At 38.6% G+C, this 18,973-nt stretch overlaps 1 protein-coding gene across 2 annotated transcripts in view; it reads right to left on the bottom strand.

Annotated features, from left to right (window-relative positions):
- Positions 1-248: 248 nt before the first annotated feature.
- Positions 249-18,973, bottom strand: part of myom3 (myomesin 3) — a 95,611-nt gene continuing 76,886 nt past the window's right edge. The window contains exons 26-37 of one of the 2 annotated variants that reach the window (XM_041794033.1): positions 17,803-17,947; positions 14,712-14,771; positions 12,487-12,554; positions 10,745-10,855; positions 9,694-9,781; positions 9,410-9,448; positions 9,079-9,184; positions 3,504-3,667; positions 2,802-2,838; positions 2,609-2,631; positions 2,454-2,509; positions 249-2,361 (exon numbers count right to left, since the gene is read on the bottom strand). In XM_041794033.1, the coding sequence (XP_041649967.1) occupies positions 2,092-2,361; positions 2,454-2,509; positions 2,609-2,631; positions 2,802-2,838; positions 3,504-3,667; positions 9,079-9,184; positions 9,410-9,448; positions 9,694-9,781; positions 10,745-10,855; positions 12,487-12,554; positions 14,712-14,771; positions 17,803-17,947 (1,167 nt within the window). In that variant the 3' untranslated portion in view covers positions 249-2,091. Of the gene's footprint in view, positions 2,362-2,453; positions 2,510-2,608; positions 2,632-2,727; positions 2,839-3,503; positions 3,668-9,078; positions 9,185-9,409; positions 9,449-9,693; positions 9,782-10,744; positions 10,856-12,486; positions 12,555-14,711; positions 14,772-17,802; positions 17,948-18,973 lie in introns of both variants that reach the window. The other variant, XR_005992239.1, reaches the window with a different exon arrangement.

The following is an 18,973-nucleotide window of genomic DNA, read 5'->3' on the forward strand; positions in this document are numbered from 1 at the left end:
AAATAGTAGATTATAACTTTTATTTCCATACAAGCAAATGCATTGGGAACACTGCACATTGTATTCCAAATCAAAACATTAAGAAAAAATGGTCAAATTTGTTATGACTTTATAGAAAGTTAAGAAAAGGGAGTATTATGCTGTTGAAGTTTGTAAGTGCTCAGAAGGAGACAAAAGTCAAAATGGTTTAAATTCTTTTTATTAAACTCAGGAAAAAACAAGCAAATGATAAATCAAATTCCCCCAGAAAGCTCTGCTGTCAAGTTTCTGACATGACTGGCCTTTGTGCACGCTTTCACCAAGACTTCATAACTTCAGATGGATAATCACCTCAAGGCCACAGCGGTAGTTAGCAAAACAAACAATGAAATTAAATTTAACAGAGGCGATTGGAGCTTCGTTCCACTGTTGTCTGGTATGAAGAAATGAGGGTCAATACAAGAGACCAGCTGTTTTTGGCATAGCTATGTCTCACTTTTAAGGAAACATCTCAAAAAAGTACAGACAGGGTCATGTTTACAATTGTTTAGCATCCCCTCTTTTTTCAGTAACTGACTCTAAATGTCTTGGGAAGAGAGGAGACCAGTTACTAAAGTTTTGGGAGAGGAATATTGTAACGTAAGACACCAGGTGCTCAACAGCCCTGGGTTTTGTTTGCTGGATTTTTTTATGATGCGCCAAATGTTTTCTGTTGGTGAAAGGTCAGGACAGCGGATGGGCTATTTCAGCACCAGGACTCCTCTACTGTGAAGCCATGCTGTTGTGATAGATGCAGTATGTGGTTTAATAAAATTAATCTTACTGAAATATACAAGGCCTTCCCCGAAAGAGACGTTGTTTGGATTGGAGTATATGTTGCTCTAAAACCTTTACATATTTTTCAGCACTGATAGAGCCTTTCCAAATGAGTAAGCCTGTGTCAGAGACACTAATGCAACCCCACACAAAAAGAAATATTCCAAAAAGAATTTAACTTTATTTTTAATTCGCTGACCACAGGACAGTTTTCCATTTTGCCTCAGTCTATTTTAAAATACCTTGGGTCTAGAGAAAACAGCTGTGTTTCTGGATCATAATCTCATATGGTTTCTTCTTTGCATAACACAGCTTTAACTTGCATTTGTGGATGACACGGAAAACTGTGTTGGCAGATAGTGATTTCTGGAAGTGTTCCTGAGCCCATGCAGTGGTTTCCAGGACAGAATAATGCCTGTTTTTAATACAGTACCATCTGATGGCCAAAAGATTATGAGAATCCAATATTGACCTTGGGCCTTGTCTCTTGGGCATGAAGACTTCTGCAGATTCTCATAATCTTTTGATTATGTTATTTACAAAAGAGGGTGGGATATTCAAAATCTTTGCAAATTTACATTGTGGAACATTTTTCTGAAATTGTTCCACAAGTATTAGACACAGTTTTTGCCGGCTGGTGAGTCACTGCCAATCTTTACTTCTAAGAGACCCTGCTTCTCTAAAATGCTCTTTTTACCCAGCCATGTTACTGGCCTGTTGCCAATTAACATATCTAGTTGAAAAATGCTCCTCAAGCTGTTTTTATAAGTACAATTTACTCTTCCAGCCCTTTGCTGCCCTGTCCCAACTTTTTCTGAGATGTGTTGCTGCCATCAAATTCAAAACGAAAGGGTAAAATGTCTCATTTTCAACATCTGATATGTTTTTATGTTCTATGATGAATAAGATTTGGGTTTTACTTAGTGCCCCAACTTTTTGGAGACTGTGGTTTTATACTGGCAAAGTCTTTTACCAGTCCCCCACTAAATTAATTAATTAAATTGACCCAAAGGATTTTGCAGTTCTACTTCTCCATTACAAGACAGGAGTACAAACATTTTCTCACAAATATATCCAAGTTAATTCCTTTTATGTCCAGTTGGCTGACTTTAAGAATGAATTTTTTACCCTTTTTGACAATTGAATGTTTCCTCTTGCTGAAAACATCTTCAAAATCATGACCTATCCACCAACATTACATCTCATTATCTAAATATCATCATTTATATGCAGTCCAGAAATCTAATTCTAAGCATTAAAACTTGCATAAATGTATTTCTGATTCTTGGTGCAGGTTTAACCCATGTCCACAGCATGTGCCGGAGGCTTTTCCCCAATCTTGTAAACACTCACTGTCACATCAGCAGTTTCAGATCCAAACTTGTTGCGCACATAGATGCTGTATTTCCCAGAATCCTCCATGCTAATGTTATGGATGGTGATGGTGCTGCATTTTGGGGCCTTGGTGATGGTAAAGTGGGTCTGATCAACAATCTCTGTGTCATTTCTCAGCCAGAAGATCTCTGGGGCAGGGTCGCCATCCATGTAGCAGGTCAGACACAAAGACTGAAGGGCAAAAGAGATGAAATTGAGAAAAAAGTGTCAAGATGAAGGTGAGAACTTCAGGTAATGTGAAAAACAAAGAGGTGATTTCACACCTTTCCCTCCATGATGGCTACCACATCAGGAAGACCTTTTGTCACCTTGGCCCGACCTGAAACCAAACACACAACAATGACTCCCTGCTGACACCCACCGGTACAATCCTTTAATCCTTGATGTGGACACAAATAACACAAAAGCCATGACTCACTTTTCTCAGCACTGGCCGCCTGCCTGAGGGAGAAAACAAAGGGTCAAATCAATGTGACACAGGTCAGGACACATTAACCGATGTTTTCATTTAATGGTTTCCCACAAATAGTCTGTTACCTCTGATTTCTAGGGGTTTCGGTTAGTTTCACAGCACGCCATGCATCGAACACTGTGTCTAATGCTGCACTTACTTCAACCTCTGGTGCTCCAGCAGGGCATCGGCTAGGGCTGTCCATGGAATATAAAAAATAAGGTTAACAAACATCATTTCTGCTCTTAAATCTTCTGTAAGTATGGCATTTTTGTAACCTTGCAAAGCAGATGGATACGCCAATTTCCGTGTTTCTCACTGGCGAATCCATCTTGCAAAGGTCCCGTCTGAACCGTAGAAAGTGACAGGACCAATCAGCGATGAGGAGCAGTACTTTCAGAGTCGGGACGTAAGCAAGTGGCAACAAGAGGCCGGTGCAATTATGGCAGAAGAGATTTGTGTGGATGCTGCTAAAGCGCCAGTTTTATCAGAACTTGACAACATTTCTTCGTTAAAAGAACAAAGAACAGCATTGAGTTGTTTTCTTTTCAAAAACCACAAAAGCCGTGTGCTGACATGTCTACAGTCGCCATGGTTCGCGTTACGCAGTTCTGTATGGAGTTTATTCCAAGGTAGCTGTGCATGCGCACCTCGGCTGCGGCAACGACGTCACATTTTGTTGCTCTGATTGGCTCGTAAAGATGTGACGGACAGAATGTTCATCCAATCACCATCCGGGTTTTTTTTTCAAAGGCTCTGCCCTTTCCCAAATGCTATATATGGAAGGTTTTCCAGAAGGATGTGTGAAACAAATCTATCTGGCATGTCAAAAAAGTACTTTTGGGTTTTAAATCAATCTCACCTTGTGCAGAGAGGTCAAGACACCGTTTATGTGTCTCTTTGCCATCAAACATCTCCAGCGTGTATTTGCCTTTATCGTTCTCAGTTGGGTTACGGATTTCAATCCAGGCTTTCTCCGTGCTGCAGCCAGGCTTCATCCTGGCTTCCTGATCGATCCTCTTCTCCCTATATAGAAAAATCCATATTGAAGACTTCTTCTGTTGGATCTGTGGCTCATAAAGAGACTAGATCTTTACCAAAATGACACTAGCTTTGTTTTAAGTCTTGGTCTAATGCAAAAAATAAACACTTGATAATGTGAGCAAAAGTCGATTTTTCAATATTACAGTAGGGGACCTTTACGTTTTTGAAGCAGACAAGAATAATCCAGGATGAAGGATTATTATTGTGCAATATTAATTATTATAATTGTCGTTTTCTATTACTAAGGTTATAATAATGTTTGTATTTGAGTAGTCTAACAAAACTAAAAATACAAGATAATGGTCTTTATTATTTTAATTGTTATTAATTTAGGCTGCAGAAAAGATCAGTCCCAGACACAAAATAAGTGCTAAAAATGCAAGAGTACCTTGATGCAGACAAGATGGCCGACATACATCCAATCCATACTGGAAGTCTCAACCGGAAGTCGGTACATCTAAGGTTAGGCTTAGGCATTAAAACCAGAGTAGTTAGGTTCAGGGTAAAGCAGTGGGGAAGGTGATATATTTGAGTTAGGCTTAGGCGCGAAAAAGACTGACAAACACTGGCAGCTGAGTCCAACACGTAGAAGAAACTTCCGCTTGGGACTTCCAGCATGGATTGGATGTATAGCAACACCCATATCGGCCATCTTGACTGCAGTTGGGTCCCTCTCTAAAAATGGCTTCTTTTTCTTGCAAAAGATGTGAAGTTTTCATAAGAATGTGGGGTGTTATATTTTTCGAATATGATCAAAAACAGAACTTAAAGTTGGACATGGTCTTCAAGAGTTGTTCAAATAAAGCAGTTATTTTAAAATTATTAAACATATCTGTGTTGATGTAAACCTAACCAATGTTTGGTAGATTAAACTTTACCTGAGGGTTTGTTAGATTAACTAAACATCTTGTTTTGGAACAACTCACCTTTGCTGAGTAAATCCCACAGGTTAAAACTGAGTGATTAATATTGTCCTGGATGGGGTCCCATGGGGTAAATTCAGGAGGCTGAAAAGCTCCCCTCACAGGATCAGTTTGGTAAGAGGGGTGCAAGCAGGCTAGCTTGCACCTACTTAATATACGTACAGTAGGTAGACTCAACACTAAATCAAGCATACTTCTAAATGTTTTGTTTTCTTTATATATATATGTATATATATATATAATTTTTTTTTTAACAAGCGTGTCGTGCTAAATATTAAAGTCTGTACCTTTAAGTAAATGTACCATTTTATATCTTAGAGTGTTTAGATTTTCCTTTTTTCCTCTCTGTGACCATTTTAGTTTATTTTTGATCATGATTTCAAGCATACATAATCTAGTTATTTCAGTCTACAGCATTACATACAGCCATACCATTATGACTAAAATTTAACAACGTAAACCTGCTAGTACATTTTTTCATAAACCTGTTTCCCTCCTGTTCCCCATGGTTCGTCTCTGAGAAAATGCAATATATCTCAAATATTTAAAGAAAGTCTTAAAAATAAAGAGGATGCAGGTTTTAAAAAAATCTGAGTGAAAAAGCAAACTATCAGGGACAAGAATGGATGTAGCAGGAAAATCTGGAGGCCTAAAAGCTAAATTTATCCTGGACTTTGTCAGACTGTATTACATAAGGTCAGTTATTTGTTCACTCTTCTGTAAAAAAAATCCTGAAATCAGCCAGCAGATGGTGCTAGCAGCCTTTCCTTGGAAACCAAATGCACCTCTGACTGTATCATTATCATGTTTAAGACCAGCCTTTCCCCCTGGGGTGCTTTCTTGCACCTTTAAGCATGCCTTCAGAATGCCTTAAATCAAGCAAAAGAATAGACTTAATTCTGTAGGCACTGCACAAAATCAGGCTTTGTGTTTTTTTTCAGTTTGGAAGGTGTTCATGGAGGGACAAACATGTTGAAGTATATTGTTACACTGAAAAAAATCCAACCTAATTGATGTTAAGTGAACAAATTGTAAACTACTGGGTGCACTTTTGTTAACTGAGCTATTGACATGACACATTACACTGAGTATCTTAAATTATATAAGATATACACCAAGTAAACATAAAGGTTTAAGTTGAGCCAAAATGTCCAGGGGTGCTCAACTTAAAGAGTTGTTTTAGTTGAGACAACTGATTTATGTATATATATTTATTGGAAAAATGATCTGCCAACTTGACATTTGTAGCTATAAGTGTTGTGTCAACTTAGTGGCAACATAAAATATTAAGTTGGGCCCCTTAACTCAAAAAAGCTGTGAAACCTTTTACTTAAATATTTTATGTTGGGCCCTCATATTGATTTTTACAATGTAAGATAGACAACCATTCAGAGAAAATAAAGGCATTTCAATTATTTCATGAGAGTGTCTTGGAGAATTATTTTGGTCATTCTTCAACTACATGAAGTCTGAGGTATCTAGAATGTTTTGATTAATACATTTTGACTAGAAAGACTTGAGATTTTTCACATTTTTACGGGTTGCCTTGACAAAAAAAGTGAGAAAAGCTGCTTTAGACAATACATTTTTCAAACCTCATGCTGCAGAATCTGCAATGCACATGATTCAGTGTTAAAAGAAACCGCTATGCAGTTTTTTTCTCCTTTTTTTGTTCTCTGTTACTCCTCGACTTTTTGAACTGCACAATTGAAAACCAAAGCTAGTTTGTTCCCACTAAAACTTCATGGTGATCCTTCTTAAAAAGCTTGAATCTCTTCTAACCCTTTTTCAAATACAGTATGTTAAGCACAATCTGAATTAGCATGTTTTAAATCTTTATTGAGGCCTCAATGCCGTTAAATATACTGCAGTTTTTCCACAATGACTTTTGGCTGCACTGATCCAAACCAGGCTGTGCTGATTTACTTTTCCATTACCAGTTTTGCTGTACCCGACATCACAGTGGTTCGTAATCATTTGGGGACACCTTGCACACATGTTTAAGTAGTAACTGCAGCACCAAACTTTGAAAAACCTCGTTAATGGCATGGACAGGCATGATGTGAGTGGACAGCTAAACCAAACATTGTTTCTTCTTCTGGCGGAAAACAATACATACTGAAGCGCAGCTATCTAATGTTATTGGCTCAAAATGCTGCATTATCAGCTCAAGATGTGCCCTCAAACAGTTAGCTTGGTTTGGGTGGAAAAGCAAATCCACTGGCAGTGATAGTTAATTGGTGGCACCGCCACATCAGGTCCCCCACATCTTCCCATCCGGCCCCCAGAACCATGATCAAACTCAGAAGATGTGCAGAAGAAAACATGATGTAGTACTTCAGGTGTTGTTTTTTTCCATAACTCTCTAGAGCTATTAAACAACTCCAAAAACAACTGAAACAGTTTCATCAAGAATGGCTTTATGATTCATCAACTTTTCAGAGATCCCCCCCCCTTCAGCTGTTAGCATTTAAAATTTATGTTAAACACGTATTTATCAGTCCATTCACGATAAAAAGTGACATTTTCTGTGGAAACTTTTGTTTTCAGGCATTTTGGGGATGCAGTTTTCCCGCTTGGGTTCACTACACAGCATATTAGCATCAAACCTAGTAACGGACAACATGACAGCCATAGAAATATTCAGTTAAAATAGCTCTGTCGCCCCCTTGTGGCTGACTGTGATATAGGGACCTACATCACTGTTGGAGCCTAAAATTTATTATTTACATTTGAAAGAAAATAAAATCCTCTAAGCAAAACTATGTTTATTAGAAAATTTTAGAAATTTTGTTTACGTGAAAGCTCATCCCCTGAAAGTGCCTGTTAGGGAAAAACTGGCCCTTGTACAAATGTAGTTGATGACCCTTGTCCTGTGGCGCTGGGCTGCTGTGCCAAGTCAAACCAAATAGAGCCAGGTTTCTCAATGTAATTAAAAAGCCCCATAAGTCACATTTATAGACATTTATCAAATGTTTTTTATGGTATACTGAGTACCTGGAGTATTTTAAAGGCCTCCTCTGTGCAGGGTTTTACTGGTTATAGCATATTAGTAGGATGATCCAGATGTTCCCCAAGCTGCCACATAAGAATCTTTTTTTTATATACAGACGTAAAGATCTATCCCCACAGCCACATTTGGATGCTGAACTCATGTAAGTACTTGAACTTTCAGTGTTTTAGTAGCTGAACTTTAGTGAAGGAGCCAGAGTTTGCCATCATAAAGGAGAAATGTCACAGTCAATTAATATTCTGCCTACTTGCATTGGCACTATGTGAAAACACCACGTGTGGGTCCTTTTTATGGCATGTTCATGAACAAGCTGCAACTGAACCTACACTACCAGTACATACCTCCCTGATGGAGAAAGTAACAGAGCTTGTTTGCATTGTGTTAGTCGTCCTATCCAGCTGTGAGGAGGATCAGCCTGATAACTCACTGAGTGTGAGTCAATCAGTGCCAGGTGTGGGTCAATCAGTGCAGCACCAGGTGTGTGTGGCTGTTTGCCACTGATTGGGGCCAGGTGTGACAAACTTATATTATACTCCTGGGCTGCAGCACTCTGTGCTGACTCATTGTCTCATCATCAGAGATACCGAGTGCATCTCTCTGTGTTTTCTCTTGTGAAAATTGTGGTAATAAGAAGCTGCTGAAGCAATCTGATAAGTTTTCTGAGTGGTTAGTATTGCTTGTGACTCAAAGATAGTGGTCAATCAGTTCTGAGTAACCTTAAAAAATTTTTTGTTCTTCTTCTGACACAAGCCTTGGGGCCTTTGAGTTTTATTTAAAGAGAGTTTCTCGATCTCCCCAGAACTTTTAGTTAGTTGTCAGCTGCATGGCAGTGGTGGTTTAGTTCTAGAGGTATTTGTGATAGGGAGCTTTTGGTCCACTGTTCATTTCATTCCCCTCTTCCAACTGATCGCTTGTGATTGTTGTGGTTATCCTTTTAGGATAACTTTAAGAAAGCCTTCATCTGCTATTGTGTCCCAAAACCCCCTGCCCTGACACCAGCGTTGTACCAGTCAAAATGTGACCACACTGCTGAAGTTAAAATAAAGGTGAAGACACTTCTCATTTACTTAAATGCACTTTGTTATAATGCTGCATTTCAAAATTACATTTTTTTCAGCTCAGACATCCTTAATTCCTTTACTCATCTCTTCCAATTGTAGTCTCTCCTATCTGATGTGAAAATGGGGCAGACGAGGTAGAAACAAAAGCAGAGAGGAGTCGGGGCAATTAACAAATGAGACATCAATGCCCCAGACTTTTCATCTTAAACTGCTGTATGCTAAGTATCAAGTTGGGTATTGCTGCAACAATTTTATCATACCTCATTTTAGGGATGTAGACTTGTGTCTTAGTCATATTAAGATTAATAACGGTGTCATTTTAAGATGTTGGAGGACAAAGGAGACCAGGAGGAACAAAACAGAGAAATAAAAAAAGATTGATTAAGGTGGTCTTACCCATAGTACCAGCTGTTCCTCAGGTAGCTGATGTAGTATTTGAGGGAGCAGTAGATCATAACTCCTTCAGCTGTGCTCTGAATCCTCAGTGGGCTAGCTGACAGTGCTGCAGAGACAAAGAGAAAGCAGACCAAGCTCTTGATTACTCACATACATTTCCCTTTGCAATTTAAAACACTACATTTCTTATCACAGGGACTCAGCACATTCATATTCTGGAATAACACACATTATAATTAATTAACATAGCCAATGCAGCACATCTGGTGTAAAAAGAAGTCATTGTCACATTTCCCAAACATTTTGTAAAGACAAAGTGTTAATAACTCACCACACTGTTTACTCAGCTGCTGCAGGAGCTTGTCGTACTCTGTAAATAAAAAAGAACAATACAGCAGTCAGAGAGAGCTTTCTATTGTCTTTGGAACTCAATAAATACTAAACGCAGGATTGAAAGTGGGTGGCTGAATGCAGTGGACACACTGATTACACACCTTGGGTGTCTGACTTTCATTATGAATGTGAATGATGAGGCAGTTTAAATGCGCACAGAAACAAACAGAGATATTCATTGGTTGGTAAGAGTTATAAAATCTTGACAAGGTCATATCTCACCATCGTTTAGTAACTCCAAGGTGCTGACATCCTCTCCTCGTCCATCTGACACCACAGCTCTGTATGAACCCGCCTCTTTCTTTGTTACCTGAGGAAAAATTTCCATTAGATAAAAATATAATCATTGTACATACATGGTTGTTCCTGATAACATGACATATTTTTTACCATCATAAGTGGTATTTTAGTCATAAATGTATCATTTTCACTGTTGCTGCTCTATTCGTCTCTCTTTCTCCCTCTGCCTCCATCCACCCACAGCTTTAACCCAATTTTAACAGATGGCTGACCAACATGAGTCTGGTTCTTCTCAAGGTTTTCTCCTGGTAAAAGGAGGCTTCTCCTTGCCAGGGTACTCCTTCTAAATGCTGCTTAGTGTTGTGCTCATGGTGGATTAGTGTTTGGGATGCATGAGTTTTGCTGATATATAATGTGCCAAAATTTCCAGAATCATTTTTCATGTTCTGGTGTATGGCTCTGCAAAACTTCTCAAAAGATGCCAGTTTAGCTCAGTAGATAGAGAAGGCTCCCATATATAGACGCTATAGTCCTCACACATCCTAATCCAGGCACTATTTGGTGCATGTTTTTCTCCAGTCTCTTTCCAATATTTCCTGTCTCTCTTCAGCTGTCCTGTTTAATAAAGGCAAACAGCCCAGAAAAGAATCTTAAAATCCATAAAGCCTAATGCTCTGCCTTATTAGGGTGAGGCATCACAGTACATTCATACATTCTCGCAATATGTATGGCCACTATATTGGCTATAGATAAAGGGAGAGTTTTCAAATTTGAAAAATTAACATTTTAAGCACTTATCTGTTAATCCAGATAGTATCATGCATTACAAGTCTTGGAAATAATGTAAGAGTACAGTCTAGACTTGCTCTTTTCATAAAGTGTCTATAGATAACATTTTTTATGAATAGCTGATATTCAAAGATACAGTGTTTGACTCAGATTATTTAATCCATCTTTTATTTTATATAATCATATTCTGCATTCTGTTTCTCTTATTTCTCTCACAACACAAAATAAAGCTTTTCTGTGATACCTGTTGGATGGTGAGCATGCTGACTCCTGATGACTGGTCATACTCCACTTTGGTCAGTGCTGCACTGTCTTTGAACCACTTCAGAGTCGTGTCCTTTTTTGTATTTGTCACCTAAGAATAAAGAGGAATAACACGCTGAAAACAAAACAGTGAAGACTGAACTTTTGAAAGAGTTTTGTTTACTTTGATTATATAAATATGTTATGTCTGTTTATATGCATGCCTGCAGTCCCCAAACTAGCTCAGTCTGTAGCATCTTGGCTTGGAATCCGATGGGTTTTGTTGGGGCTAGCCATGTGGGAAACAAAGACTTGGCTTACATGGCAGTTTTGGTGCCTGAGTCATGGTAGCTTTGTAGGAAACTGTCAAAGAGCCATAAAAACCAATGGACTCATGGTCCCAGGAGCCCCTGCAGCACTTCACACCAATGTGTGAAAATGACACGTTTTCTTCTCTGACAGGAGAAGACCTGAGGAAAAACTGAAGGGGGTCTAAGACTAGTCACTGGGTTTCTCAGTGGTTGGTTTCTCACATGCACACATTCATCATATTTGGCTTTGTAAAATGTTTGTATTGTTGTAGTTTAGTTTTAAAATAGTTATTTAAGTGTCACTGATACTGACTGATGCTGCTTTGTTAAATAAAAACACAAATAAGTAAATATAAATAATCAATAATATATCAATAATCCTATTACTTTTATAATTATTATTGTCACAATAACCAAAATCCAGTTACAAATCTCAAGAGCTGTCAGTTTAAGACTTGGTTAGACTAAGTTTGGAAATTGGTCTGAATGAGGTGCTTGCTCACTCCCTCAGCACGTCTGAGGGACCCTTGAGCAAGGTACTGAAGCCCCAATAGCTTTCTCATGTATAGCCCCTCATTCTTACATCTATTCATTGGCGCATGTCCATTGGATCTTTTTCGCGTATGTGCATGTATTTCATGTGTGAGCAGCATGTTCAACAACAGATTGTAAAACTGAATTTCCCCTTGAGGGATTAAGAAAGGATATCTTCTTCTTTATGAAACCCTATGTGCTGGTAAAAGGAGGCCAAGTTCAAGTTAACTCTGGTTAAAGATACCAAAATACATTTAAAATATTACCCATTTGCTGTCCTACAAAGAGTTAGATCATAACCCCTTTTGAGTTTGGTCACTGAATTTAAAACTGGAATCATATACTTCCTAATTTAGCTTCACATAAGAACCAGAAACAAGGGGAAATGGCCAGCCTGTGCTCTTTCAAAATGAAGCTCATCTGCTCACAAGTATGCCTTCATCCCTAATACATAGCCATAATCTAGGGCAGTGGTTATGGCTTTATTCTACTTTGCTAATGTGCTCTTTACGATGTTTGTTTACTCACAAAATCACTGTAAAAAGCTTTAAACCTGCTGGAGACTGCAGATGAAAACACAGCCTTATAGTTACATTTAAATGATGGACTAAAGTGCTCATCTTATTGATCATAAAACATAATAATTAATGTTTCCTTTAGTGAATGTTTGGATGAAAAAGTATACTGTCAGTGATGCCAAGCAGACTTCCTTCATAACCAATAATTAAAGTGGAAAATTGTCTTGGCTTGGAATAATGTATGAACATAAGCAGAATCACCATCTCTAATAAATCATTTCATAAGTAACTATAAAAAAGAGGAAATCTTTCAGGGCTCCAAACATGTCATAATGATAGTTCTATCTTTACTTTTGTCCTGCTTCATCTGTAAATTGTACCTTGCACTTTATAATCAGCTCACAGTCCTTGTTCAGACTCCACGACAGGAACTCTTGGAAATAAGGTCCTTTGAAAAACAGAGAAAATGATTATTCATCCGTACTGACACCATAGCAACAGTGACCAACAGACAGTAATTTATTCAAAACAAACAAGGAAACATTAATCCATCATTATTTATCAATTTATGACAATTAAGGCAAATTAGGGATGCATGATAAACCAGCAGTGACTGTGACAGCTGCAAGAAATTATTATAAAAGGGACACAATAGAACAAGGGTGTCCAAACTAAGGCAAGTAGGCCCCCTGCACCCTGTGGTCCATTTTCAGTCAGGAAACAGGAAATTATTACAATTAAAAGGCTATGATTTCATATGGCTCTCACTAAAACTGCTGCTTGTGCCTGACTGTATTGTACTTCTTAGTTTTGACACTAGGTGGTGCTGCTGTGTTGATGCTGTAAACAAACATCCTGGCAAAAGAATTTGTCGGTGCTTTTTTCATGACTGACAACCAAAATAACAACGATACCTTATCAGTGCCCAGATGAATATTGACTAAGGATTACTGCAGCAAATAGCTGCACAAATTTTATCTATTTCCTCTGCTATCTAAATTAACCAATTTGACAACGCTGTAAAATTCGGCGGCTTCATGCAGTTTGCTAGTGTTTTGCATCTGAATGTGGAGATAAGTTGTCATGTTCTCCCCTCTCTGCTTCACAAAACATTGCTCAGATCATGACCAGGAGTGGCTCAAGTGGTAGCCGAGGCCAGTCAGGCCCACCTTAAACCTGAAAAGCTAAACAATAATCCCCAACAATTATCAGCTATTTGCCACGTAGGCCATTAAAGGAATGTATGTGTTGTGCCTTTAAGCTTATTCAGGTAGTGGTTTATTTAATGGGCCTTACTTACCTAGTAATTTCATAGTAATTAGTGTAAATATCTAGTACTTTCTCAAGAATAAGGTGATAATTACCCTGTAATAAGTTGTCATTTTACAAGTAATGACTTGGAAACATGGAAATTTCAAAGAAGCATTTACCTAGTAATGATGTATTAATTATCCTTATAATTCCTCATAATATCATGAAAATTCTCTGGAAATTAGCTGATATTTTACTCTAACCTTGTAATATTATGGCAATTCTCTGAAAACTAATTAGGTGGTATTTTGCCAAGTAATTTCTTTGAAATAGGATAATAATTACCAATATAAATTGCTTGATAATTCCCAGGTAATTTCTTTATTTTGGCCCAATATATTAAAGTGAGTCCTTCCTAAATAATTTTCAACTAATTTTTAGGGGTAAGGGGTCAGTGTTGGGGTAAAATACCGCCTAATTACTATTTTTCTGAGTTATAACTTAAAGATTCCAACTTATTATAAGATAATTATGAAAATAATTATCATTTTTATAGCACTTTTCTAAACATGAGTTTACAAAGTGCTTTGGTATGATATTGCCACCTTATTCTTGATAAATAACTAAATAATTATCACCTAATATGAATTTACTAGATGTCACACTAAAATAATGCACTACCCTTACTCAGTTACTAGGCATATCTTAAACTACACTGGATTGTTTTACTAACTTTGTTCACTTGAGGGGAAGTTTATCAAAGTGGCCCAATCATCCTTACATTTTTCAGTGTGTGGCCTCACTGAAAAAGTTTGGACACCCCTGCTTTAGAAGGAAACCTTTGTCTCACTCATGTGTGTCATATTTCCTTCGTGATGTAGATAAAATGTGTTCAACATGTGTTAGATGGACTTTGAATATAAATATGGGGTGAGACAGAGTAAGTACAGAGCACTGGGACATCAGACTACACATGACAGATCTTTATAGCTTCTTATCATATCAGAGAGTTCATGTGATAAAAGCACGGAGTTCAGTAGCACAGGATGTTTTGTTTCTTTCTTCTTGTTAATCTGTGAAACATCTGTGTCATCTCAGAAACTACTCATCAAAAAGCTACCGCATGTAAACACCTTAGATTGTCATGGCAGTGCATCCTGTTTTTATCTTTCTAAGCTTCTCACTCACTTTTCCAAAGAGACACAGATTTAGTTCCAGCAGTAGGTTAAACATTGAATATTCTCTACATTCACACTTTGATTTGAGCGCTGTGGAGCCACGCTGGGCCCAGCAGCAAACTCTATCGTTGTATTTTTCTGCACAAATGTGTTACTGATGTTCGGAGACTGCTCACCAGACTTTCTCTGCTGGTCCCGCCTGTTTTTATCTGCCAGGGCCAGCGTCTGACGAAACTCTGACAGAGACACAGAAATATCAGGCTGAGACAAAAATGTGCTCACAAAGAGAGACAGATTAGTCTGTTGCTAAAAAGGAGGTTCTTTTTAAAATAACCTTGTTTTAATCTCTAACCACTGGGCTGATCTTAGGGAGGTCTATGTGGGGGTAAGAAATTATCTTTTTCTATTCAAGATCGCCAAGAATGAAGAGTGAAAATGAACTGAAGTTAAGACAAAAAGAAAACAATTCTATCAGCTAAGTTTAGGCCTTTGAATTCATTGATTAGACCTCTCTGAATATGGTCCTGGATTTAGAGTGGTTTAGTTTTTGAGATGCAGGTCATGCTACGGCATAATTGTTGATTCAAAAAACCAAAAGTCCTTCTGATTGTCTTACTTATAACTCAAACCAAATGGTCTAAAACTAAATGTCAAAACAACTTAATGTTCCTTCACACAAAAATGTTTTCAAACTTCTGCAAGTGAATACAGATGCCCACAGTTTACCGTGATCAGGCTCCTCTCAATAAAACATTTCACTAAATGGAGAGAGAATGCAAATGAGCTGCCTTTCTAAAATGTTCTTGAAAGGCAAGTGGTGTTTAAAAAATCACTTTCCAGCATGATATTCGATTTTTTTGTTCCCATGAACTAATTTATTATTCAAAATAAACACTTATCTAAAGTGGCTCTCATTATGTCCCTGAAAATAAAAAATACAAGTTAATGAGCACCATCATTAGTCTCCCAGGGTAACGGACAGAATTTAAAAAATGTAGAGGCCAAGAGAAAAAAAGTTGGAAAAGCTGCTGCAAATACTTTTTATTGACATAATAATCAACATTGTTCATAAATGTTATTTTCACAAATGAAAACATAATGTTTAAAAATGTATCCTCACCACCAAGGAATGAAATCCATATCTGTTAATTTTCCTTCAGCAACGTCAAACAAATATAATGAATATTTAATGGAGTTGTGTTCCTCTTTTTAGGTATATAAATGCAACATTTTGTATCTTAATTTTTGTGAAATTCATATATATCCCATGCATATTTCCCTAGTGTGAAGTCCCACACTGTCCAGGTTTGTTGTTTTCAGCTCTGTGTTCACACTGACAGGAGATTGCTCTCTCTAACTTGTTTGTGTGTCAGAGACTCAAACATGTTTTCTTTTTTAACTTTTGTGTGTGAACTGCTCTCTTTCAGACTCTTAGCCCCGCCTTTGGCGAAAGAAGATGGGTTCACCCACTCAGGTAAGCTGTTTGTAGAGTACAACTCAAGGAGAGCCAACAGAAAATGCTGTCTTTGGTCTAAGACCTCGGCTCTCAACTTAGGTTGGGATCCAAAAGCATCGTTCTCAGTGGGTATACTATATGAACAAAAGTATTCGGCCACCTGACCATTACACCAACAGGGTTTGTAATGACATTGAATTCAAATACATAAATGTACAATGTAGTTGACTGCCTCTTGCAACTGTAACAGCCTCCACTCTTCTTGAAAGGCTTTCAACAAGACTTGGAGGTATTTTCTGTGGGAGCTTGTGTCCATTTACTCTGTAGAGCATTTATGAGGTCAGGCACTGATATCGGACTAGCTCGCAATCTCCATTCCAATTCATCGCAAAGGTGCTCGATGGGATTGTGGTCAGGGCTCTTCCACACATCAAACCATGTCTTTATAGTCCTTGCTTTGTGCGCTGGGGCACAGTCATGTTGGAACATAAAAGAGCCTTCCCCAAACTGTTGGTACACAGCTGGAAGGATAGCATTGTCCAAAATGTCTTGGTATGCTGAAGCATTAAGATTGGCCTTCACTGGAGATAAGCTGCCCAGCCCAAACCCTGTAAAACAGCTGCATACCATTATCCCTCCTCCACCCAACTTCCCAGTGGCACAATGCACTGAGGCAGGCAACGTTCTCCTGGCATCCGCGAAACCCAGACTCACCCATCTGACAGGCAGTACAGAGAAGTGTGGTTGGTCAGTTCACAAAACACATTTCCACTGTCCCACAGTCTGGTGTCTGTGTGCTTTACACCAATCCATCTGGCGCTTTGCATTGGACTTTAGGCTTGCATGCATGGTGTTTACATTAATGCCAGTGGAAGTTCAGAACTCTTCAGCTATGGAATCAGTAGAGCGCTGGCAACTCTTACAAACCATGGCCTTAGCAGTCATTGAACCCGCTCTGTGATTTTACATGGTCTTCTGATTTGCGGTTGTTCCTAAATGCTACCACTTTCTAATAATATCACTGGCAGTTGACTTTGGAATATCTAGCAGGGGGAAAATTCCATGAACAGTCTTATTGCAAAGGAAGCATCAATCACAGAACCACGCTTAAAGTCCCCGAGTTCTTCAGAACAACCCATTTTGTATCACAAATGTTTGCAAATGGAGACTGCATGGCTAGGTGCTTCAGTTTATACACCTGTGGCAACAGGTCTGATTGAAACACGCAATTAACAAATGTGGCCAAATACGTTTGTCCATAGTGTATGTGCCAAGAGAAAAATGCTGTAAAAATCTATGATGTGCTTTTATTTTGAAGGACATATATATTTACTTCCTCTTCTAGTCCAGGGTGCTGGTGGTGGTTTAGCTCAGCTGGTAGAGCAGGTGCCCAAACAAAGAGGCTTCAGTTCTCAAAGCACTGGCTGTAGGATCAAACCCCTGTCCTGGCGCTTGTTTGGTACATGTCTCCCCATATTTCCTGTCTCTCTCCAGCTGGCAAAAAGCCCCAAAAACTCATCTTAAAAAAATGGTTATAACAGAAAATGTTAGAAATTTGGGTTGCAATCAGTTGTATAGGAGATGGTGGTGGGTCCTGATGCTACACCAGCGGAGAACTTCTACTTAAAGAAACAGATAGCAACCAAGTGAGTTTTAGGCTTTATATTTGACTAGTGAGTGCTACATTGTTTGGGGCTGCATCCTGGTAAATTGAGCTGTGTGATGTCGCTTCAAGACTAATACTTCTTTGGTTCATTGTTTCTCTTTGTTCGTTTCTTCTTAGAGGAGAACGTAGTGAATAAATGACTTACTTTCATCTACAAAGACCAAAGTGCACTGGTTTTTGGCGCGGCCGTCCCTCAGCTGAGCTGTGTACGAGCCCTGGTCCTCTGGAGAGAGCCGATCAAACAGGATCTCCACCAGACCTTTGGCCTTGTCAAAGTTGATCTTACGGTGCTGCAGGAGAACAAACAAGAAAGCAGCACACATACAGCAGATATCAGCTCAAATACAGACAGATGGCAGGTATTCACTTTACAGATTTCTAGCCATACAGAGGGAGGAAAGTGGGAATGAGTGCATGAAACATATCTGAAGGGACAAACGCATGCTGTAGATGAAATATTCCCTGTTTGTAAGATGTGCACATGAAGCACAAACAAACAGGGACACACAGAACGCAGCGTTTGAGCTCATTTCCATAGCTTTTATGTTCATCAAGATAAGTATGTGCTGTGCATGTTGATGGGCCTCGGTGCTGGATGTGATTTGTGATGTATGGCAAAGCCTACGGGCCCTAATCAGCTAAATGGCTTTTGAATTCACCAACTCCAGCCGTGATCATTTAGGAATACCATACAATCAGTACTGCTCAGATGGAACATTGATATTGAGAAATAATGGAATAAATGAAAAAGAAATGCAGGCGTTGAATGAAAGCAGCTGAATATAAAAGCACCGGGTGCCTCACGCAAACACAGACACACAAAGTGTATGTGACAGAGTTGTGAAACCACAATAAATACACTGTGTCATATTTGTTTTTGTCCTCTGTGGACACATTAGTGCATGGCTCAATAACCTTGACGGTGTTACTGATTATTTTTAGCCTCATGTCATCACACATACTAGCGCTGAGGAGGTTTGTTCACATTCCCTTTATGTTCCTCCATGATTACAGTGTCGCTTTGTTTTGGGTCTTTGCAATGTCCAGTGAAATCACTGGGTGGTTATTTACTCAGCGGTGTGACGTTATTTCGTCAATGATAGGGTGACAGTGTTTATGAAATTTGCTTTTTGTTGTGGCTACAAATAGCTTTGACTCTCGCTGAGCTGTTGTATGAAAGTAAATGAATTTGGAGGTCATTTATGAGGCATGTGTGCATTGAGTGCATACAAATTTCATTCTGACCACTGAGATGTGAATTTGTCCTCAGAAACAAACTTAAAGGGTGGGAGAATTTGAATCACAATATCTTAGTT

This window comes from Cheilinus undulatus, linkage group 8, assembly GCF_018320785.1.
Source record: "Cheilinus undulatus linkage group 8, ASM1832078v1, whole genome shotgun sequence".
Taxonomy (NCBI): domain Eukaryota; kingdom Metazoa; phylum Chordata; class Actinopteri; order Labriformes; family Labridae; genus Cheilinus; species Cheilinus undulatus.